Consider the following 25641-nt stretch of genomic DNA (forward strand, 5'->3'; position numbering starts at 1 on the left):
GTTTCTATTCTGACCTCAATCTCATCATCACTGTCCTTTTCTTCAACGTTTTCAAGAACAACAACATTAGACCTGTCATTCTCACTTATCATATTCTTAGTACAGGGTTCAGTAGGGTTTTCCATACCTTGATCTCGAGGAGGTTCAGAGTCTTGGACTGGAGCCGGCGGCTGACTAGTAGGGGAACCGACTTCCTTTTTGTGATTCCTCCTGTAGTACGTTTTCCAGGGGACTTGGTTTGTGGGTAGGACTATGGAATGGGGAATGATGTTAGACACAACACTAGGAGTGGGTTCGATGAATTCAAAGGTGTTGTTAGACTCTTCACTCACACTCTCCCCCTGAAGATGACTAACGGGAAAGTAGGGTCGATCCTCACAGAAAGTAACATCCATAGTGACAAAGTATTTTCTGGATGGTGGGTGAAAACATTTATAACCACGCTGGTGAGGGGATACCCAAAAAACACACATGCCTGAGCCCGAGGGGTAAATTTGGTTTGATTAGGGCCAAAATTATGGACATAAGCGATACACCCAAACACACGAAGAGGAACCTCAGAAACATGACGAGTCGATGGGTAGGACTCCTTAAGACAATCTAAGGGAGTTTGAAGATGAAGAATACGAGAAGGCATTCTATTGATTAAATGAGCTGCTGTAAGAATAGCATCTCCCCACAAGTATGAAGGAAGGGAAGTAGAAAGCATAAGGGAACGGGCTACTTCCAGAAGGTGACGGTTTTTTCGCTCGGCCACTCCATTTTGTTGAGGAGTGTAGGCGCACGAGTTTTGATGAACAATCCCCTTTGAAGCAAGAAATTCACTAAGGTTATGGTTTTGGAATTCCCGACCATTATCACTCCGAAGAATAGCAATTTTTTGATGGAATTGTGTTTCAATTGTGTGATAGAAATTTTGAAACATAGAGGAAACCTCAGATTTATCAGTGATAAGGTAGACCCAGGTAAGACGGGTATGATCATCAATGAAGGTTACGAACCACCGTTTTCCAGATGAGGTTGTTATCTTGGATGGTCCCCAGACATCACTATGAACAAGAGTGAAGGGTTGGGTTGGTTTGTATGGTTGTGAGGGAAAAGAGGCTCGATGTTGTTTGGCCTGAATACACACATCACAAGATAAGGTAGTCATCTCAACTTTAGAGAAGAGATGTGGGAATAAATGTTTCATATATTGAAAATTAGGGTGGCCTAAACGAAAATGCCACAACATGCAATCTTGTTCAGAAGTAGTGAAATAGGATGATAAGAGACTAGTCCTAGGAATGCTACTAGAAGAGGTATCGTCATCAAGGAGGTAGAGTCCCCTACTATGCCGAGCAGTGCCGATCATCCTCCCCGAGCTCAAGTCCTGAAAAGAGACAGAATCAGGTAAGAATATTGCTTTGCAGTTTAACTCATGAGTGATCTTGCTTATCGAAAGCAAATTATAAGATAGTTTGGGCACATGCAAAACATTATGTAAGGAGAGCCCTGCACAAGGAGAAACCTTCCCCTTTCCAACAATGGGGGCCAAGGAGCCATCTGCAATTCTAATTGTCTCGTTCCCAGCAAAAGGAATGTAAGATACAAAATGTTCAGAGGACCCAGTCAAATGATCTGTGGCACCAGAATCCAGAATCCAGGGGTTCTTCCCATCAATACTAACAAGACCGAAGGAATGAGGTATACCTGATTGGACAATGGCACCTAAAGTGGCAAGACTGAGATCAGTTTGGTTTTTGTGTGGATCGGATTGTTGAGGAGGTTCAGCAGACTCACTCACATACGCCCGCCCTGTGTTCTGTTTGTCGTTGGAAGGGCGTTTCTTACTTCCTGGGGGACGACCATGTAACTTCCAACATTGTTCTTTGGTATGCCATTTTTTTTGCAATGATCGCAGACAGGAATTGGTTTTCCATTATGCTTGTCACTGCTACTGTTAGAAGATCTTGCACTAAAAGCAGCAGAGTCAATAGTAGGGGTTGCGGAAATATACATAGCACTTGTGCGATCTTCCTCGAGGCGGATTTCAGAGCAAACTTCCATCAGGGAGGGAATCGGTCTTTGACCTAGTATACGCCCTCGAACTACATCAAACTTAGGATTAAGACCAGCAAGAAAGTCATAAATCCTGTCATTCTCTTCAATTCTCGAGTACTGTACACCATCAGTGGGATCACGCCAGACTAGTTCTCTGCATAGGTCCATTTCTTGCCATATAAGAGAAAGCTTATTGAAAAAGGATGTGACATCCATAGTTCCTTGCTTGCATTCATGAACTTGCTTTCTCAGCGTGTATATACGAGAGGCATTCTGACGTTTTGAGTAAAGTGTCTGAGCTGTGTCCCAAATATCCTTGGCTGTTGCAGCAAACAATAACGGCTTGCCAATTTGAGGTTCCATACTATTGATCAATATGGATTGAAGAATAGAGTCTTCTGCCTTCCAATATCGTTCATGTGGGTCGCCCGGTAGGGGCGAGGTATTTTCCCTGTCAGAAAACTAAATTTTTGTCGTCCTTCGAGGACCATCTTTACTGACTGAGACCATGAGAAATAGTTGTTGCCATTCAACTTTTCTCCTGAAAGATGATACATGGAAGACTGAGTCACCGTATTAGTCACATAAGGAGAGGATACATTAGGGAACGAGTTTACCGGATTCTCAGAATACATCGGTAGAGTGGATGTCGTCCCTAAGGTAGCCTCAAGTGCTGCTATCTGTTGTCGAAGCCCTTCCAATTGTTGATGAACTATTCCGAGGAAGCTTGCACGTTACGGTTGGAATATGCCGAAGATTCACCAACCTCAAATGTTGAGTGAATTTGAGAGTTTTTAACATCGGGATGGTAGCTAGGATCATTGGGTGGCTGGCCATACAGATTTGACGGCAGAAGCGGTGGTAGCCGATTGGAATTAGATGGCAGAACATAAATCGGGGCGTGGGGAGCAATATAGGCCGCGGACGAAGAAAAGGGTTGGACAGATGGGATGGTCGGCGCCGTCTGAGGAAGAAAACCAGGCGCGTGGTGGTCCGGCGGCGGCGCGTGGTGGTCTGGTGCGGCGCGTAGTGGTCCGGTGACGGCGAGTGGTGGTCCGGTGACGGCGCGTGGTGGTCCGGTGACGGCGCGGACGACTGCGGTAATGACGAAAAATTATTTTCGGACGTTTTCTGTAGCCGGCTTAATAATTCGTCCATGCAGCACTCATCCGAGCATCAATGGCAGCAGCTACGGCAGCACTAAAATTGATGGCTGTCCCTTCTGTTTGATTTTCATAAGTGGTTTGGTTTTTTTGGGTTTCTAGGGTGTTTTCATTGTCCCGCTCTGATACCATATTGAAAAGAGAGACAACGAGTTCACACCAATTTACGTGGAAACCCGAGTACCGGGAGAAAAACCACGATTGTTTGTGTTGTTATTATTTTCTAATAAATAAAGCAATAGGTACAAGGAAGAATAAATAGAGTACACAATGGAATAAAAAAGGAAAAGATTTAGGAAAATAAGGAATACATTCCCATAATCTTTCCATAATTATTCTAGGATTCTAACAAGGAAAAAGCCTAGAAAAAAAGGAAAGAATTCCAACATAATGTTATGATATAAACCTATAATAAAGATCCTATATCTACGAGCCCTTATTAAAATTAATGTTAAAATATCCTTTTAAATTAATTAACAGACATTGATGTATATCAAATAAGCTTAAATCTACTTCATTCTAGTTTACTCTTTTAATTTTTAACTTACTGTTATGGTTTGTTAAAACTACTTAGTTAGTTACAAAGTAACCAACTTGTATTACTTTTCAACTTGTATTACTTTTCTCACATTGAGAAGCAGAATATTCATTCATCTAAAAAAAATAGTCTTTGGTATTACATCTGATAGTATCAAAGTACCATGAGTTTTCGAGACCTATGGCTATCACACGAAACCAACCGGCAACAACTGAGCAACTTGCTCAAAACCAAGAGATGGATGAAATATTTGTCCTCTCTCCAAGAACCACCTCAAGGCACTTGCTGTCCTTGGAGGCTTCAATGGAGGGATTACAAACAACAATGCAGGAAGTCCTGCAAAGGTTAGAAACATTGACTCATCCACAACTAATGCATCAAGAACATCAAGAATTTGTTCGAGATTGGGGGCAACGAGGCATTTGTGGGGCTAGAATAAATAGAGTTGGGCAAAATCATCAAGAAAGAAGGTTTGAAGTTCAAGAAAGGACGAGACCAGTCCAAGATTACCAAAAACCTCATAAAAAAACCAAGATTACTACCAAGAACCTCAAGATTGGAGCTCTACTGATGATGAACTGCAAGAAAAGACAGTAAGTGATCATAATAGAAGATTTTGGCCACATGTTGATGATAGAAGAAGGTAGTCAACAGAATATAAAATGAAAATAGATCGTCCTAGTTATGACGGTAAAAGAAACATATAAATTTTCCTAGATTGGCTAAAGAATACTAAAAAAAAAAATTAATTACATGAACACATCCGAGATGAAGAAAGTACATCTAGTGGCGTTAAAATTGAAGTTTGGTATTAACTAATCTTTTTATCTTTCAATCACCATCTTTAATATTAAGCTATCAATGGTAGTTACCCTACCTTGTTAAATTAAAACAAATGGAAATATAATGAGATATTAACTAAATCATGAGGTCTTCAAATTGTTGTCTTCATGAAAGTTTAATGTCTACCCCATAGTCCACTTCAATCGAGAAAACATTGACATTCAATACTCCAAATGGTCCTTCCTCTCTTGTATTAACATGTGACACATGGAATTGAGAATGATCTGACCTTATCCATTCTTGTACATGAAGAATGAATGATTGGTTAATCTTTGATGCCTTCGATCTTGTAATTGGTCCGTATGAAACATCATGATTCTTATCAGGGATGGTAGGCGGTGTAGAGTGTGGTTGGATCCATGGTTGCAGGATGGTCCTATCCTTCAGCGGGTTGATGAGAGGGTGCTTTATGATGCAACGAGTCGATGGGAGGCTAGACTTTCTGAGTTTATTAGTCCGAATGGAGAGTGGAGGTGGTCGCGGGTGTCTATGGAGTTGATACATTTATGGGGTAAGGTTCAGGCTGTTAGTCTGTGTCTAAGTGTTGGGGATAGGTGGGTCTGGGTTCCAGGTCGTCAAGGTGGTTTTTCGATCGCGAGTGCATTGGATACTTTTCGTCCTCGTAGAGTTTGGATTTGTTGGGCTAGTTTATTGTGACGTGGGAGAATTGTTCCCAAGCATTCCTTTTATGCTTGGTTGGCCATTAAAGATAGGTTGGATACTAGAGATAGGTTAAGTATGTGGGATCATTCAGTTTTGTTGTCATGCATTCTTTCTGGAGGCAGTTTCAAGTCTCGTGACATTTGTTTTTTTCATGTTCTTTTGGGTGTGAGATTTGGTCTCGAGTCCTTCAGGTTATGGCTTCCTCTCATAGGATTGAATATTGGGGGGTTAAGTTGTCTTGGATTTGTCATTAGGGTATTGGAAAGGGTGTAAGGAGGAAGTTGTGGCGTGTTCTCTGGTGTGCTACGATCTATTTTATCTGGAAGGAGAGAAATCATCGTCTCCATGGTGGTCAAGCTCGTGAGCCCACTGTCCTGTTTCAGCTTATTCGAATTTGTATTTGTACTCGTGTTGTTTCATGGCGTGAGGATGCTCGAGATCTTATTTGACTTGTTTTCTTTTTGTTTTATTCTTTTGGTCTGCTTGTCCCCACGTTGTGGGGTCGTTTTCTTTGTGTTTGTTTTCTCCTGTTGTTTTGTGGGATGTCTTTTTTGGGTTTGTTGTTTTTGGTTCTTGATTCTGTTGTTCTTTCTTTTGTTGCTTTTGTTGTTATTCTTTTGGTGCTTTGGTTGTTCCTATGTTTGTGAGTGTGTTATGCTCTTGTGTCTTGCCCTCAGGTTGTGAGGTCCTCCTTGTTGTATAATAATATTACCTTTTCAAAAAAAATGAAGAAGTTGATGAAGGCCTGATTTCTTCCACCCAACTACGAACAGACCTTCTATAATTAGTATCAAAATTGCCGGCAAGGAACCAGAACTATTGCTGATTACATAGAAGAATTCCACCGATTGGGAGCAAGAACTAATTTGATGGAGAATGAACACCACCTCGTTACTCGGTTTGTTGGAGGATTGAGGTCTGATATCGAGGTAAAATTACAACCTTTTCTAAATCTTTCTGGTGCTATCACTTATGCAGAATCTGTAGAAAAGATAAATGAATTGAATTCAAGAAAAAAAATACAAGAAGAGGTCTGCGGAATGTCAACACCAGCAATAAGCCTACTGCTGGACACCTTTCTTTTACTCAGTTCACTAAAGAACAAGAGAAAGACAAAGCTTGTGATCCAAATGGGAAGAAGATTGAAGTAATTCCATAGAAACAAGCAGAGAATGTATATCAAAGACCTAATTTGAGCAAATGCTTCCATTGTGGACAAACCGAACATCTCTCCAATTTTTGCCCAAAAAGAAAGACAGTAGCCATCCTACAGGAAGATGAAAACCTTATCGAAGAGTAAGAAGGATACTTTTATCAAGATGAAATTTTAGAACCCGATGAAGCCGAAAGATTGTCTTGTATACTCCAAAAAATGACATTTCCATCAGCAAAGGCATACTCTTTAAGACTCGTTGTACCATCCAAAACAAAGTGTGCAACATGATTATTGATAGTGGCGCAACGAGAAATTTGTTTCCAAGAAGCTAGTTACTGCACTCAAATTGAAATCAGAGCCTCATTCTAATCCCTACAAGATAGGATGGATCAAAAAAGGTGAAACTTGCTCGGTTCCTTTGTCAATTAGAGGAACTTAAAAAATTCAAATTGTGTGTGACGTTTTAGATATGGATGTTTTCCATATCTTGCTTGGAAGATTGTGCAATATGATGTTCAAACAATCCATAGAGGAAGGGAGAATTCATTGAATTCCAGTGGACGAAGAACAAGAAGATTGTCCTATTGCCACTTGGCAAGAAAAATGGAGTAAATCCAAAGATGATCAATAGCTATCTCTTCATGCCAACATTGCCACTTGGAAGAAAAATGGAGTAAATCCAAAGATGATCAATAGCTATCTCTTCATGCCAACATGAGCTCAGCTCAACTGGCACACCTGGAGGTACCAATATTGACCAGCATCTGGATGATGCCAATAAAGTACAAATTAGAAAGCAGTAGATTTAAGCTCATTTAATTTAGACCATGGAGGTTAAAAGTACAAATTGTAAAATATAGATTCTAAAAAAAACAGAAAAGGCAAAATTATATCATACTAAAACTTAGAACCAAATTAAAACTAAATCCAAAACTTACAACCAAAAAAGAATTTTTTAAAAATATATAATTTATAATAGTTATTCAACCAATTTCAATTAACTGTTAAGATATATTAAAAATACATCAACTAAAATTAGACTTAATGGACTAAAAATTAATAATGCTCATTCGAATCAAAATAGTATTTTAACCTTAAAAATAATATGTTATTATCTCCATCCCTTATTGCACAAATATAATTAGTTTTTAAAAAATTGATCATTTAGAAACAAAAACTCACCTTCAACGTAAATTTTTTAATTATGTTCTTTTTCAAAGAAAACACTCAAAATCAATAGGGCCAACTATCAACTTCACCTAAAAATTGAAGTCATAAAATGGAAAGTAGTAGTGTCATAACTCATAAGAGACTTGTTAAGATATCAAATAAAACTCACAGTTCAACCATGGTCATGATATACAGAAGAGCTATTCACTGAGCCAGCGCATAAAAGAAAATAAAAATATTTTAACAAGAAAAAATAGTTCTTCACGGAATAAGATACACAAAGATTAATATAATCTAAGATGCATTGATATATGTTTTCTATATACAAACCTCTCTTACCTACGGGAGAAAAGACTACCATCGCCTGTAAAACTTCATTGTTTGATGAAAAATCACCCAGCTGATGAAAGTTGATGGATAGTAAGTAATGGTCCAGAATTCAAAGGAAGGAGGTTCCAAAAACACCCCTCACTATCAACACAACAGCTATACCATTTGATTCTATAACAACCTACAGGAAAATGAGATACATCAAACAAACAATTTGAGAATCCTTGCCCTTTCTCATCTGGCTCGAACTGCACAAACACTTCAACGTCCCTATCAGTTTTACGAACACTTGATGTTCTGCACTTGCCTATATAAGCCTCGTTTTTGGTCGACTCAGTCACATAATGCAACAGTTTGTTATGCATTTCTACAACGTCGTCGTTTTCCCAAGCTTCACAAACCTGATGATTTTGCCCATTGTGCTTTAGTTCCTGGAAGGACAAACCACAATACAAAATGCAGTACATCTTGGGGATTTGAACTGACATATTTTGAGTAATGTTTTTGAGTTGAAGACAAAGATTTAATGACAGATGGAAGCCATATGGGATAGATATTTCATCCAGTTTACGCACATCAGTAGTGGCAAAGAGTTCACAGCCAATGCAAGGCCTGAAATTTGAAGTACTAAACGTCAGTTAACAATTAAATTAAAATAAGTACACCAACTGCTAACTTACAAGGTAAAAGAAAATGTCAGCACGTATACCTTACACAAAAGAAACACTTAGGCACTCGAAATGGAATGCGTATCCACTGCATAACAATATTTGATAAAAACTGCATGCCATGCTCGATAACCTGGAGAAATGTCCCCTTATCCACTCCGCTTGATTTGCTTTGCATATGGATAAACTCAGAAATGGCATACCTACAGAGAGTTAAGATGCCTCTTACTTCGTACCCCATGTCTAATATTTTGCCTCTTGAAACCAAATGCGAGCAGTTATTTGGTGGTCCAGTGACCTCAAAAAGCTGTGCAAGCATTTTACTAGTTTCATCGTCTACCAGCTGCAGCCTGCTAATCAGATTTTGAATGAGTATTGCATGTAATTTAGTTCTGAAATCATCCACATTTTTGGTCATAAGAGTTGTAGCCAAGTCAGGAACATGAAAGGCAAAACCAGTACAAAAGGCTAACAAAGAGCAATTCAGTGCAAGGGCTGAAATAACGTTCGAACTCTTGGTGTCCATCCCAATAAAAGTCGTTCCAATGAGATCAAATTCACGGGACAGCCTCTCTAACTTTAAAGATAATTTACCAAATTCGTTCACAGATTCAAGGAAAATACCGGTATCGTTTGTCCCAAGCTTACCATAGTCAGTACTAATACTACATGAAACGTTTAGCAATTGCTTCAGTATGCTCCCCACAGTTCCTAAAATCTTAGCTCTTAAAGACAAAAACCATCTCTGGAAACAAAATGACTGAACCGGTGGGACAGCAGCTGCTTTTAAGACCTCAACTGAAGAGCAAAGACACTGGTAGGTCTCCAAAAGCTTGTCACAGTAAATGCCCTCGGTGATGCTCCCAGTGTGGTGATGGTTTATTTGTTCTTCAATGTGAAACATGTTTAGACTTGCTTCCTTCTCTAACCAGATTGCCAAGCGAAAACCATAGTTTGGTAACAGTAGAAATTGGATTTTTCTTTCCGCAAGAGCAAACTGAAACAAAGATTTCAACCAGTAATGGAAGACATCAGAGCGAACCTTTGAAATTAAATGGCCAAAAATCAAGGTAGCAGAAAACCATGATCCATGACATGCTGCATGTCTCCCAGCCTTGTAAGCAGGCCATTCATCCCCAACTACTAGTAACTTCTTAGCACACTCGAGCATAAAAATCTCGTTTTCAGTCAAATCTTCACAAAAAGTGAAATGTGGAAACCCATCGTTATTGCAAATCCTAAAAACCTCAGCTATCCTACAACTCAAAACGAATTTACAGTTCAATAGCAAGGAATAGATTATGCAAGTATGGCTACTAAACAAACAGCTTTTGCATACACTGTTGACCAATAGTTTCACCTTGCCAAATATTTCAGACGTGATAGAGACATCTTGACCTAGATGAGCAATGGAGATTGCCACAAAACCATATAGAATGAATGCAAATCTCAAGCTGATATCATTTTTCTCGTTTACTTCAAAGTCTACGTCTCTTTGCTGACCATCAAAGGCATCTTCATGCATCTTCATAATTAATGCAGCAGTTAAACATATTTTTTCCAAAAGCAAAATCCACAAATCTGACTGTTCTCTTACAATGAGCAGGAGAAGGTTTAGCAGCTCTTTAATTTCTAGAAACACTTCATAATTTGACTGAGGAAGATCTACGAACATCTTCGCCAATGAGGCAATTTGATCCATGATTAGTGAAATAACCCGTGCTGGCAACAAAGAAAATGAACAAACTCCTGATTCTACTTCCATTTTTCCGGAAAGCTGCAAGGATAAATGCACCAACACTTGGAAAGCAAGGAGCCTCTTTAACTTCACTGGAGATTGGGCTGCATTCTCCACAGCTTTAACCAGGTTAGAGTATTTGTTTGCATCCAAAAATGAAGTGTTTGGCCGCACATAGAAAAGAATCTGCAACTTATCAATCGTGATTCAACATATCTCAATATAAAAATTTAAACACGAGTTCATCCATATAAGTTCAGGAATGACCTTTTGCAACAGTCGTAGAGCATCACAATGTGAAGAAGTTGGAAGCATGTGTTCATCTAGTGCATCAATTAAAATTTTAACCACAGATTCCATATTAACAAACTGAAATGCTCCTTTCATGAAAATAAAACACAGACACCTTAAAGATTTTTCTCGAACATGCACAGACTTTTTGTGGCTAAGAAATGAGCAGAGAAATTGCACCTGCGTTGGGACATCAGAAATAAGTATGATATTGCTATAAGATCAAGACGACCAAAATCCTACATTGCGTCCAAAACCAACCACCATCGAAGTAGAATCTACCTGCTCAGAACTAATAAATATCGACTTGGAAGCTAGTTTGGATAGTGAAAATAACATTGCAACCAAAAAACTCTCATCACTAGTATCTGAGGCAAGCTCAAGTCCAGCCTACACCAATTAGATAATTAAAAGCATGTCAGAGAATATACTTTTGAACTACAAGAAATCATAATCAGCCCAGTAATATATATATAAATATTGCATGCAGATTTCTTTACAAAAACTACCCCTTCTTTTTCTTTTTTTAATTAAGAAACAGCGAACATATTCCATATTTCTACAATCACAAAGAACAACCTGAGTGCCGGGTAAAGCAATAGAGGTAATCCCCCAAAGAATCTAAGTCATGAGGAGGCTATAATTACAAAATAATCAAGTTGGAGTTCAAAGAACTATAATTACAAAATAACCCCCCAACACTAGAGAAGTAATCTGAAAATCAGTTTTCTGTTTCATTCCAGTCCATATAATATTGGATTTATAATTAAAACTTTCTCCATTGATGAAGTGGAGATCCAATCTGAAGTGCATTTGAGTGGCAAAGTTAATACCCATATGCTTTTAGGAAGGCTGTTGAATTGGTTCTCACTTTGGTTCCTTTTTTTCCCTTCCCTTTTCTTTTCTATTTGAGTTTGGATAACAAAAACAAAGTCATAAAATTACCTGCCAAATGTTCACCACAGCAAGAAAATAATCAAATAATAATGCTACACAGCAGAACATCTATCACCAGTCTACTCTTCAAATTCCAAACTGAACTAAAAAATTGACTTCTTTTTTAGTTTGGAAAGTAATTAGTGTTTTGTTAGAATCTTTTCCTTATTTTCTAAATATTTTCCTTGTTAGAATCCTAGAATATTTATGGAAAGATTAGGGGAATATTTTCCTTATTTTCTAAATCTTTTCCTTTTTTATTCTCTCGTATTTTCTATTTATTCTCCCTTGTACCTATTGTATTATTCATTAGAAAATAAGAACAAACAATCGTGGTTATTCTCCCGGTACTCGGGTTTCCACGTAAATTGGTGTGTGCCTTTTGTCTCTCCTTTTAATATGGTATCACAGTGGGACAATGAACACACCCTAGAAACCCTAGAAAACACAACCAATGATAGAAATCCAACAGAAGAGACAGCCATCAGTTTTAGTGTCACCGTCGCTACGGTCATCGATGCTCGGATGAGTGCTGCCATGGACGAATGGTTCAGCCGCCTACAAAAAACATTCGAAAATAAATTCCCGTCAGTTCTGTAGTCGTCCTCACCGCCGAACAAGCCTCACACACTACCACACGCCTCCCACGCGGCCTATATTGCTCCTCAGACGGCGCCAGCCATTTCTTCTGTCCAACCCTTTTCTTCATCCGCAGCCTATATTGCTCCCCACGTCCCGATTTTTGTTATGCCACCTAATTCCGACCGGCCACCACCACTTCTACTGTCAAATTTGTATGCCCTGCTACCTACTGACCCTAGTTATCATCCCGATGTTAAGAATCTTCGAATTCACTCACCATTTGAGGTTGGTGAATCTTCGGCACATTCCAACTCTAACGTGCAAGCTTCCTCGGGAATAGCTCAACAGCAACTGGAAGGGCTTCGACAACAGACTGCAGCACTTGAAGCTGCCTTAGGGACGACATCCAATATTTTTGTACCGATATATTCTGAGAATCCGGTAAACTCGTTCCCTAATTTATCCTCTCCTTATGCAACTAATACAATGGCTCAGTCTTTGGTGTATCATCTTTCAAGAGAAAAGTTGAATGAATATCTATTTCTCATGGTCTCAGTCAGTGAACATGGTCCTTGAAGGACGACATAAATTTAGCTTTCTGGCAAGGAAAATACCTCGCCCTCCACCGGACGACCCACAGGAACGATACTGAAAGGCAGAAGACTATTCTTCGGTCTGTATTGATTAACAGTATGAGGTTCCATATTGATTAACAGTATGGAACCTCAGATTGGCAAGCCGTTACTGTTTGCTGCAACAGCCAAAAGTAATTGGGACACAACCTAAACACTTTACTCCAAACATTAGAATGTCACTCGCCTATACACGTTGAGGAAGCAAGGAACCATGGATGTCATATCCTTTTTTAATAAGCTTCCTCTTATCTGGCAGGAAATGGACCTATGCAGGGAACTAGTCTGACGTGATCCCACTGATGGTGTGTAGTACTCTAGAATTGAAGAGGATGACAAGATTTATGACTTTCTTGCTGGTCTTAATCCTAAGTTTGATGTAGTTCGAGGGCGTATACTAGGCCAAAGACCGATTCCCTCTCTGATGGAATTTTGTTCTGAAATCCACCTCGAGGAAGATCGCACAAGTGCTATGAATATTTCTGCAACTCCTACTATTGACTCCGCTGCTTTTAGTGCGAGGTCATCTAACAGTGGCAGTGACAAGCATAATGGAAAACCAATTCCTATCAGTAGCATTGCAAAAAACAATGGCATACCAAAGAATAGTGTTGGAAGTTACATGGTCGTCCCCAGGAAGTAAGAAACGCCCTTCCAATGACAAACAGAACATAGGGCCGGCGTATGTGAGTGAGTCTGCTGAACCTCCTCAACAATCTCATCCACACGGGAACCAAACCGATCCCAGCCCTACTACTTTAGGTGCCATTGTCCAATCAGGTATACCTCACTCCTTCGGTCTTATTAGTGTTGATGGGAAGAACCCCTGGATTCTGGATTTTGGCACCACAGATCATTTGACTGAATCCTCTGAACATTTTGTCTTACATTCCTTGTGTTGACAACGAGACAATTAGAATCGCAGATGGCTCCTTGACCTCCATTGCTGGAAAGGGGAAGATTTCTCCCTGTGCAGGGCTCTCCTTACATAATGTTTTACATATGTCCGAACTTTCTTATAATTTCCTTTCTATAAGCAAGATTACTCATGAGTTAAACTGCAAAGCAATTCTTGCCTGATTTTGTCTCTTTTCAAGACTTGAGCTCGGAGAAGATGATTCGCACTGACCAGCATAGTAGGGGACTCTACCTCCTTGATGACGATACCTCTTTTAGTAGCATGTCTAGGACTAGTCTCTTATCTTCCTATTTCACTACTTCTGAACAAGACTATATGTTGTGGCATTTTCGTTTAGGCCACCCTAATTTCCAATATATGAAACATTTATTCCCACATCTCTTCTCTAAAATTGATGTGTTTACGTTATCTTGTGATGTATGTATTCAGGTCAAACAACATCGTGTTTCTTTTCCTTCACAACCATACAAACCAACCCAACCCTTCATTCTTGTTCATAATGATGTCTGGGGACCATCCAAGATAACAACCGCATCTGGAAAACGGTGGTTTGTAACCTTCATTGATGATCATACTCGTCTTACTTGGATCTACCTTATCACTAATAAATCTAAGGTTTCCTCTATTTTCCAAAATTTTTATCACATCATCGAAACACAATTCCATCAAAAAATTGCTATTCTTTGGAGTGATAATGGTTGGAAATTCCAAAACCATAACCTTAGTGAATTTCTAGCTTCCAAGGGGATTGTTCATCAAAACTCATGCGCCTACACTCCTCAACAAAATGGAGTGGCCGAGCGAGAAAACCATCACCTTCTGGAAGGAGCCCGTTCCCTAATACTTTCCACTTCCCTTCCTTCATACTTGTGGGGAGATGTTATTCTTACAGCAACTCATTTAATCAAGAGAATGTCGTCTCATATTCTGCACCTTCAGACTCCCTTAGATTGTCTTAAGGAGTCCTACCCCTCTACTCGTCTTGTTTTTTAGGTTCCTCTTCATATGTTTGGGTGTACCACTTATGTCCATAATTTTGGCTCTAATCAAACCAAATTTACTTCTTGGGCTCAGGCACGTGTGTTTGTTGGGTATCCCTTTCACCAGCGTGGTTATAAATGTTTTAACCCGTCGTCCAGGAAATACTTTGTCACTACGGATGTTACTTTCTGTAAGAATCGACCTTACTTTCCCGTTAGTCATCTTCAGGGGGAGAGTGTGAGTGAAGAGTCTAACAGCACTTTTGAATTTATCGAACCTACTCCTAGTGTCGTGTCTGACATCAATCCTCATCCCATAGTCCTACCCACAAATCAAGTTCCCTAAAAAACATATTACAGGAGGAATCTCAAAAAGGAAGTTGGTTCCCCTACTAGTCAGCCGCCGGCTCCAGTCCAAGACTCTAAACCTCCTCGAGATCAAGGTATGGAAAATTCTACTAAACCTTGTATTAATAATACGATAAGTGAGAATGGCAGGTCTAATGTTGTTGTTCTTGAAAATGTGGAAGAAAAAAATAGTGGTGATTAGACTGGGGTCAGAACATAAACTAGTAATAATGAAGCGGAACAGGGTCATACAAGAAAACTTGATGAGTATGATTCCTCTCTTGACACTCTCATTGCTCTGAGAAAAGGTATCAGATCTTGTACTAAACATCTCATTCGCAACTATGTTTCCTATGATAATCTCTCCATAGTTCAAAACTTTTACAGCAAGCCTTGACTCTACGATAATACCGAAAAAATATCTACACTGCTTTAGAGTGTCCTCAATGGAATAATGTTGTCATGGAAGAGATGTAAGCTCTTGAAAAGAATAGAACTCGGAAAATTTCTACTCTACCCAAAGGACACAAACTGTAGGATGCAAATGGGTGTTCTCTCTCAAATACAAAAAAGATGGTACTATTGACAGACACAAGGCAAGGTTAGTTGCAAAGGGATTTACTCAAACCTATGGTATTGACTATTCAAAAACTTTTTCTCCAATTGCTAAGTTGAATATTGTTAGAGTTCTACTATCTGTTGCTGTGAACAAAGATTGACCTCTATACCAACTGGATGTTAAGAATGCTTTTTTGAATGGAGACCTTGTGGAGGAAGTCTACATGAGCCCCCACCTAGAATTGAAGCTCAGTTTGGTCAGCAGGTGTGTAAACTCCAAAAGCCCTATATGGTTTGAAACAGTCTCCCAGAACATGGTTTGACAGATTCGCTACCTTTGTCAAGTCCTAAGGGTACAGTCAGGGGCAATCTGATCATACTTTATTTACAAAGGTTTCCAAGACAGGGAAGATTGTTGTTCTAATAGTTTATGTGGGTGACATTGTTTTGACTGGAGATGATCAGGCAGAAATCAGTCAATTAAAGCAGAGAATGGGTGATGAATTTGGAATCAAGGATTTGGGAAATCTGAAATATTTCCTTGGAATGGAGGTGGTCAGATCTAAAGAAGGTATCTCCGTATCTCAGAGAAAATACACCCTTGATTTGCTAACCAAGACAGGTATGTTGGGATGTCGTCCCGCTGACACTCCTATTAAATTCAACTGTAAACTAGGAAACTCTGATGATCAAGTTCCAGTTGATAAAGAACAATATCAGCGCCTCGTAGGTAAAATAATTACTTATCCCATACTCGTCCTGATATTTCCCTTGTTGTGAGTGTTGTCAACCAGTTTATGCAGGCTTCTTATGAGAAACACATGAAAGCTATCAACAGAATTTTGAGATACTTGAAATCGACACCTGGTAAAGGGCTGATGTTTAGAAAAACAGACAGAAAGACCATTGAGGCATATACTCACTCGAATTGGACAGTAGGATCTGTTGTTGATAGAAAGTCTACCTACGGTTATTGTACCTTTGTTTGGGGCAATCTTGTAACTTGGGAGGAGTAAGAAGCAACATGTTGTGCCTAGGAGCAACGTTGGGACCAAATACAGAGTTATGAGTTTGGGAATATGTGAGGAAATTTGGCTTCAGAAAGTCATGTCGAATCATCATCAGAAATGCGAGACACCATTGAAGCTTTTCTGTGATAATAAAGGCGCTATTAGTATTGCTAACAACCCTGTTCAACATGATAGAACTAAACATGTTGAGATTGATCGGCATTTCATCAAAGAAATACTCGACATTGGGAGCATATGCATTTTGTACATCCCTTCGAGTCAACAGGTTGCTGATGTTCTTACCAAGGGGCTTCTCATGCCAAACTTCGACTTTTGTGTTAGCAAGTTGGGCCTCATTGATATTTACGTCCCAACTTGGGGGGTGTGTTAAAATCTTTTCCTTATTTTCTAAATATTTTCCTTATTTCCTAAATCTTTTCCTTTTTTATTCCCTTGTATTTTTTATTTGTTGTCCCTTCTACCTATTGTATTATTCATTAGAAAATAAGAACAAATAATCATGGTTTTTCTCCGAGTACTCGAATTTCCACGTAAATTAGTGTGTGCTTTGTCTCTTCTTTCAATATGTTTAATCCATAGAACTATGCTCAAATTGATTTGTAAGATCAGAACTAACTTCTAAGATATTGGCATTTGTATAAACAAATTGTCGAGTTCTCAACCAGCTCAAATGCCCCCTGAGAGAATCAACATGAACACTAATTTAATGCATATGTAAGTCTGAAATGTTTAAAAGTACTTCAAAGGTGAACAAGCTCACATCCTTGACTAAAGGAAACTTTACACTCCCTCAACTTCAATATGTCATGGCGTTACAAAACAGTAAGAAATGCCACCTTTTTCAAGGTTAAGTTTAAAACTAAATGCTCGATATTATCATCTCAAAATCTATGCGGTCTATTTGATCAAAATAACTCAAAAGACGAGCATAACCTTATAAGCAGTTTTGGCCATTGAATGTGAGCATCCCAGTTTTGCAAAAACTCGAGCTCCAGCCATTCTGATGGTCAAGGATGTAGTAGAAGTCATTATATTAACCAAAATCGCTAAGAAAACTTGCGCAAAGTCATCTGCTAACTGACAAATGCATGCTGCAGCAAATATTGACGCTTTTACCTGTATAAGAGAATGCCCATGGTTTAAAATATGCCTAAAACTTTGTGAAGAAGGAAAAGAGTCTCTTCTTTAACAGGAATGTCCATTATACATAAAATCGGGTCTAGCTTTACCTACACTTTGTTAAATTTCCTATTAATCCACTAATACAACACAACTCACAATAAATCAGGGCTAAACCTTAGGTAAATGAAATTATTAAAGGCAGTATAAAATTTGGTAGGTTCGAGAGCATCCATGACATTTTTCTAAATAATGATGATTAGAATTATTCTAGCTTCAACGGTATATTCTACTGAACCCTTATTAAGCAAGAAAAGGAACAAAAAAATTTCTTAAATATTCTTTCATCATAAGGCAACTTTCAACTTCTGCACTGAACCCTATTGGAAACATACACTAAGATTGTAAAAAAATGTCAAAATTTTTGGTAGAAAAAAATATTGTACAAGGCAATCTTACCTCCGAAAGATGAGAAGAAAACAAACTAGAAAATATCAAATAACGTATCTGGGCACTGTCTTTTGCAAAATGTGCCCAACATCCCAATAGAATCAAAGCTAGACCTCTAGCCTCAGGATCCCCTCCATTAAGAACAACCTTGACTCGAGTAAGTAATTCATGGTGATTTTGCACCCTTGCCTTTGAAAGAATCCCTTGGTATTGTTTACTTCGTGAGCTGTCGCGGCTATATAGCTCGGATAAGAAAACTCTAACAACTGCAAGTCTAATATGCTTATCATCAAACTTAAAGGCATCAGCAAGCCGTAGGAGAATAGTGTTGGAAAATAGCCTATCCTCCCAAGTAACAAGGTCAAACATATTATATACAGCTACATTGGGTTCTGGCTCTCTACTCCATTGCTGAAGTCGACAGCCAATCTGACGTATAGCTTCAACAGCCCGACCTGAATAAACCAGAAATTACAAGTATTATTGCTCATAAATAGAGTCCTATTACTGTACCAAACTAGATATCAATGTTGTTTAAATTTATTTCACAGCCGATAAGAAATCTAGAGACAAGCAGCCTTTCTTCTCAGATTACTCTACTTTAGAAACTAAACTGGGCAGTTTTCGTTTGAAATTAAAGAACAGAGATCAGTCAGACGATTGACGAACCTGGTTTCTTCAAACGGAGAGCCTTCTCCAGCTCAATACTCCATTCCATAGCGCAAGCTGCAGAACTTCTCTCCATATTTGTAGCAAATGACCAAAAATGATAGCTAGTCACAGACACACATAAACTCTGAAACCATAGAACCCCTTTACAAAACCATCACCAAATAGTCCCTACCACAGCACACGGCATCCAAATCTTCAAACCCAATTACTTAATATAGCGCCTCTGGTGTTTGACAGTGCGGTCGCTGATGACAATGCCAGCATTAGTGACATCGCGCAACACAATATTCTCATCCAATGCCATCTTCTGTGGAACCCTATAACACAAATGGGGAAGCAGAAACCCTGTGGAATTGGAGGTAAAATGGAGTACAATTTTGAATCAGGGGATTATAGAAAGTGTATTCCTTGGTTTCTTTACAAACTTAACGTTAGGGAATCAAGAGAAAGAAAGAAGAAGAAGAAGGTTGAGTAGTAGAGAGCTTGGTAGTATTTGAGCTCTCAAGTGGTTTTGCTGCTTAGGTTCGGAATCAGTTAGTTAAAATTAAATGTATGTGGGCTGTTTGGATTTATTTGATAGGATTTTGACACTCCAAGATTAGAATGGCACCGGTTTGGAATGTAAAATTGGATTTTGACACTCCAACATTAGAATGGCACCCGTTTGGAATGTAAAATTTGAAAATGTTAGGATGTGTTCGGGGGAAGGGTTGAGTTATAGAGGGTTAGAGTTATGATAAACCTAGTGTTATGATAAACCTACTCTTATGATAAGATGTGTTTGGAGGAAGAATTATGGAGAAAGTGTTATGATAAAATGTGTTTGGGAGAAAGATTATGTAATTAGGGTTATGACATCGTTATAATAAGATATGTTTGGGGGAAAGGTTATATGAGTAGTGTTATAAAAAGTTTTATTTTTTATTTTTTAAAATTTATATTATAGATTTAATACACAAGTTATTATACTTAATTTACTCAATCATCTTAGTTTTCGTAAAATAATTTGTCTAAATTTCTTTAAATACGACGCTCATTTTCAACATTTTTTTATTAATCCTTACTTGCGGATGATTTTTTTTAATCATATACTAAATCTAATATATGAATTTTGTATATTTAATTTACCAAATTGTCATAGTTTTCGTAAAATAATTTGTCTTAAATTCTTTAAGTATAATGTTCATTTTCAACTTTTGTGCAATTTTTTTAAAAAAACCATATTCTAAATCCATTACACAAATTTCGTATATTTAATTTACCAAATCGTCCTAGTTTTCATTAAAAAAAATTCTTAATTTCATTAAATACGACGTTCATTTTCACTCTTTTTTAAGTAGTTGTTAAGTGCGAATAATTTTCTTTTTTAATTCATATTATAAATTCAATAACACAAATTTTGTTTATTTAATTTACCAAATCGTCCTAGTTTTTGTAAAATAAGTTGTCTTAATTTATTTAACTACAACGTTCATTTTCAACATTTTGCTAATATACGTTACGTTTCATAAATTGTTTTTTATGAATGTGACACGTGACCCATAAACATGTAAATAAGTACAAATAACCACCGAAATTACAAAGTTCTAAAAACAAAAAATAACAATCAAGACTTTTACCAACTATAGTTTGTGGGAAATTACAATGAATCTAATTTTAGGTTTCTCTTCAATTTATTTTAGGCTACTTTTAAAATATCAACTTTAATTTTTTATTATTTTTAACCATGGTTTATATACTTTCAAATATTTATTTTAGTCATTCTACAATAATTATAGGGTAAAAAATCATGATTCTACCATCTCTATAACAAAGAATCTGTTATGTTAATTTAATAACCAAAATAATATTATGAAAGTGACGAAATATAGACAAACCACCTCTAGGTTTGGTTTGTCGAAATTACGGTCCCGCTAATTTTTAATTTAATCAAATAGTCCTTATAGTTTGGTAATTGTTATAATCAATTTATGGTAATTTGTTAAATTTGTATCATTTTTTTTTATTGAATTGACATTCTTTAGATATTTAAGCTAATTAACAAAATACAATAAGGTTGAGATTTATATCAAAATCTTAATTTCACAAATATATTGACATGAATTCTAAATTAGAGTTTATTAAAGATAATTAAATTAAAATTTTAATTATCAAGTTTATAATAAATTATCTAATTCAAGAGTAAAGGAAGAAATTAAAATTTTATTAATGTAATTGAACCAAATTTATAACTCAAAAATAAGTGTTTTTAAAATAAAAAGATCAGAATTAACAAAAACTAATAAGTATATAGAAACTATAAATAAGAATAAATAAATAAATAGATTAATTATAAATGAAGAAGAGTTAGAGAAAGAGTTGGGGAAGAGTTGAGGAAGGGTTAAGAAAGGGTTGAGGGGTAAAACTAGGGTTATGATAAACCTTCCCCCAAACATGGGGTTGGATTAACCCAACCCCCCATAATCCAACCCCTCCCTCAAACACACCCTTAGTTTTTGATGTGATGGAAAGTATACATATGTAGTAGAGTTGCAGATCAAAAAATTACTCTAATTGCATCTACCTAATAAGAGATTAACATGTATTTTATTTTTTACTATCTTAATTAAATGAAATTAAGGTTAATAGAAGTCATGCATTTGTAGCTTCCCGATTTCTCGATAATTCCTCACGAACACGAACTTGAAACCACCACTAGTGTTGACATGCTATACTTCAGACTTAGAAATGGGTGGTGGGACCCGAAAGGTGGAGGAATTTGAAAGAGATATAGAAATTGGAGGAGGGAATTAGGTTGAAGATCTCGGAGCAAACCAATTAGTATGATTTTGTAAAAAAAAAATAAAAACAATTTCAAAATTTCAAAAGTCTTTTAATAAATAAAAAAAGATCTTTAAATAGCCTAACTCAACTAGTTCACCCAAATTCAACACCTCACTTTCCACTTACAATAAGTGGAATTAGTCACCATTGCATTTTCTCTTAGTAGGCTTGGTGTCATCAATGTAAGCTTCAACTTAGCCCACTAAGAGATAGTGGGATTATCCAACAAAATGTTGGATTTTTCTATTAACTTAAGTCAAGGGACAATATGGTCATTGACCATTTAAGTTAAAGTCAAACTTTGATTTTTTCAAGTAAAAAGTCAATATTTTGACTTTTTTACCATTTTATCCATCTTGACTAATTATGACCATTCGAGCATGAATCTGCATTTATTTCTCTTGAATTCAAATCACATTTGAATATAAAGTCGGCCAAAGTTTGACTTTTCAAAGTCAAACGTCAACACTTTGACTTTTTCAACTTTGATAATTTCCATCAATTCTGAGCTTCCGAAAATGAATCTGTATTCATATTTTAAATATTTAAACATAAAGTTCTATCTCAAATTAATAACCGACAACTATATCACATATAGGTCAGTTTCTCTCTCTTTACCTAATTCGAACAATTCAAATTATTCTAACATATTGTTCTAAGTTTGTTCCATATGAGCTAGCAGGGGAACCTAATGAACCTATAGATAATGAGCTCCAATGATATGAGATTAACAAACTAAACTCTTTTAGACAGAGTTAATCCACATTTGTTAATTAATGGATCATTCTACTAAACTCTCTTGTACTCCCCTCACTATATATATATTTATGTCCATCTGATATAACTATGATCAGTAAGTTAATCCTTCACAAGTTGTTCATAATCTCGGTTGGGTCAAAACACCGTTTTACCTCCGAGATTACATCTTGCTCCTTGAGTCCCACTGATCCACTATTGAACAATTGGTTTAAGGTTCAACTTATAAACCGAATCCCTCTCGGGCCAATGAGAGGGTGGGGCTCCTTGTTCAAGACTTGGATTCAGTCCTTCAGAGAACAACTTATCTACTAACTCTAAAACGGGTAGGAGTAAACTTCATCTAGCACCCTATGTTTCTAATTATCCATCCCTTCTTACCCCTAAAATAGAAAGCTTATTGGGTCAGCGCTGTTGAGCTGCCCTCACCTATGCAAATCTAAGGATAATTCCATATGAACAGAAGTTCATACTTAGCTCAAGATTAAGATTAAGTTACCAAGGTCATCAATAATCGAAATAGTCAGTTATAACTTGAAAGTGACAATTTTTTTATAGTATAGAAACCTCAAATTTTCTTTATTATTTAGTATGCATTACAAAAATTTCCCGCTTTTGAGCAAGAAAGAATAATTAGACCAAAAACACTATTTTATTTTGGTATCAAAATCATAAAAGACAGTTTGTAGTCTTTATGTAAACTCTTTGCATAGGATACCCCATTTTCATGTCTCTACATGAACGATTCAAGATTACATTGTTTGTACTGACTACAAAGCAGGTTGCATTCATAATGTTTTCAAAATAAGGTGTCCATCCTTATTCATATACTATAAACCGTTTGGGCTATATATTCGAACTTGACTCACGTTTCTGTCTCTACATAAAGTTCAAGTCTACACTAGATAGCCTCGAGATCTTAGTTTATTGGATTCAAGATTATAGTATTTTATTTTCACTAATAAGTCCTCAATAACTATTTTATTGAATAGAATATAATTTAAAACTACAAACTACAAGTTTTTGGACATAAATTCCAACCTGATGGTTGTGTTTGGGGTTTTGTTTTTGCATTCCTTGGTATAGTTAGTCTTTTTAGTTTTTTTTTTTTTTTTACATCATAATTATGATATATCAATTATTGGATTGAAATGTGTTTTCATATTTTGTACCTTCGACTTAATTTCATTACTATATTAATTTTCATGACAATAATGTAAAAATGATAAATTTAGAAATGATTCTATTTCTATTTTCCTCCCTGTCATGCAACAATCTTTCCAATTTCCATGGAAGCTTCTCGCAAACCTACATGAAATGTGTCCATGAGGTCACCTGAATATGATCGCCTTTTCTTACTTTGCATAGATGACCCTACATCATGTGACATACTTGTTGGAGTGGATCCATCCACGGTGGTCGCTCGAGTCCATGTGGATTTGAAATATCTAAATCTTCGAGATTAATGTTCATGTCATCTTCCTCAGTATCTTTTGCAATTTGTAATCCCATTTCAATGGGTGTCTTACATCTACCACTAGTAGCCCTATCTATTCCAAACACAATTTTTAAGTCATAGAAATAAGGAAATGGTTTGCTCATTAGACCTAGAGCATCAGGGTGTCTCTACTTGTTGACCCCATCATCTATGCTATGACAAACCCAATATTATGTACTTGAACTATTTTTTGTGTGTAATTGGAGTTAGAAATACATGGGGGTTCCTTCTAACTTATGGGAACTAAGCTATATATATGTCAATCTACAGATTTTTTATATATTCTTTTCTAAAATTCACATGCTAATTTAGATAGTGTTAACAAATTCAAAAGCCACTAAGCATTGATATACAACCATTGAGGATGAGGTATTAGTTGAGTGCTTATTACAACTAGTGGAAGAAGGTGGTTAGATGGCTGATATTGAGACATTCAAACCTGGATATTTGGTACAAGTACAAAAATTAATGAAAGATCTTTTTTTTAAAGCAACATACAAATAACTCCAAATCTAGAGTTGAGAGTGAAAATTTTGAAGAAGCAGTACACAGTCATAGCAAAGATGATGGGACCAGTTGTAATGTGATAACACAATCATAATCCTCAATCCAAAGATCGAAGCTATTAACGTAGCAAGAACCTTTGAAATAAGAAACTAACACCTCTTTATACTAATTTAAATCAACCAAGAGAAAGTTAGGATTAGATTACCTCTTAGATCAAAGATCTAGAAGCAAGATTTGGAAATCTTGTTCTAAATTGAGTCACTCCACAATCAAACTTGATCAAAGTTAGATTGAATGGCTGTCGTACATTCTATCACAAGAATTGCAAATTAAGGAAAAACTCTCAAAATGAGATTTCAAATTGCATTCATAAATTTTTATTTTTACAACTGAAAGGATAAAGACATTATATAGCCTTGTAGAGATTCTATCCTAATTAATGAAAATACCAAAAAGTCTTCATTAACTAATCCTTTTATCTTCCAACAACTAATTTCCAACCATCATCTTTAATATTAAGCTATCAATGGTAGTTACCCTTAACTTGTTAAATTAAAACAAATGAAAATATAATAAAAATGTGATATTAAGTAGGTCATAAGGTCTTCAAAATGTTGGCTTCATGGAAGCTTAATGTCTACCCCATAGTCCACTTCAATCGAGAAAAAATTGACCTTCAAAACTCCAAATGATCCTTAGTCCCTTGTATCAGTATGTGACACATGAAATTTATGGTGAACCGACCCTATCCATTATTGTACATGAAGAATCAATGATTGTTGAATCTTTGATGCCTGAGATCTTGTAATGGGTCCTTCTGAAACGAGTGGAACACCATAATCATCAAAGCTTAATCTTTGATGCTTGAATCTTTGTGATTCACATTGATCATGAAAGCTTGAAGAACCTTAAGGAACGAAGCAAATTGAATCGTAGGCACGCAAAGTGGATTGAGCTCATTGAAACATTTTCCTATGTAATCAAATATAAGCAAGGTAAAGACAATGTAGTAGTCGATGCTTTGTCAAGAAGGTACAATCCTTTTACTCCTTAGTGCAAAAATTCTTGGATTTGACCATGTTAAGGAGTTATATAGAGATGACACTGATTTTGGAATGATTTATCCATCCTGTCTTGATGGAAAAGCTACTAATGACTATTATTGTTGGGATTTATGTCCTAAAACTGGTAGATTGTAAATATAATTCATTGACCGTTATTAATAAA

General features: G+C 36.8%; 2 protein-coding genes across 3 annotated transcripts; both read right to left on the reverse strand.

Moving 5' to 3' along the window:
- Nucleotides 1–1551: 1551 nt before the first annotated feature.
- On the reverse strand, nucleotides 1552–2454 carry LOC116403961. The gene is made up of 2 exons (XM_031885922.1): nucleotides 1783–2454; nucleotides 1552–1710 (listed from the first exon to the last, which is right to left on the reverse strand). The coding sequence occupies exon 1, from the start codon at nucleotides 2404–2406 to the stop codon at nucleotides 1783–1785; it is 624 nt and encodes a 207-aa protein (XP_031741782.1). The 5' UTR covers nucleotides 2407–2454; the 3' UTR covers nucleotides 1552–1710.
- A 5245-nt stretch (nucleotides 2455–7699) lies between these two features.
- Nucleotides 7700–19418, reverse strand: LOC101204851. Of its 2 annotated transcripts, XM_011656216.2 has the most exons (7): nucleotides 18828–19418; nucleotides 18168–18613; nucleotides 17523–17705; nucleotides 10886–10993; nucleotides 10580–10783; nucleotides 8616–10498; nucleotides 7700–8518 (listed from the first exon to the last, which is right to left on the reverse strand). In XM_011656216.2, exons 1-7 carry the CDS (start codon nucleotides 18901–18903, stop codon nucleotides 7969–7971), a joined length of 3450 nt encoding a protein of 1149 aa, XP_011654518.1. In that variant the 5' UTR covers nucleotides 18904–19418; the 3' UTR covers nucleotides 7700–7968. The 2 variants fall into 2 exon arrangements, with proteins under 2 accessions (XP_011654518.1, XP_011654519.1); XM_011656217.2 differs by lacking the exon at nucleotides 10886–10993.
- Nucleotides 19419–25641: the final 6223 nt, after the last annotated feature.

This window comes from Cucumis sativus, chromosome 5 (genome assembly GCF_000004075.3).
Source record: "Cucumis sativus cultivar 9930 chromosome 5, Cucumber_9930_V3, whole genome shotgun sequence".
Taxonomy (NCBI): Eukaryota; Viridiplantae; Streptophyta; class Magnoliopsida; order Cucurbitales; family Cucurbitaceae; genus Cucumis; species Cucumis sativus.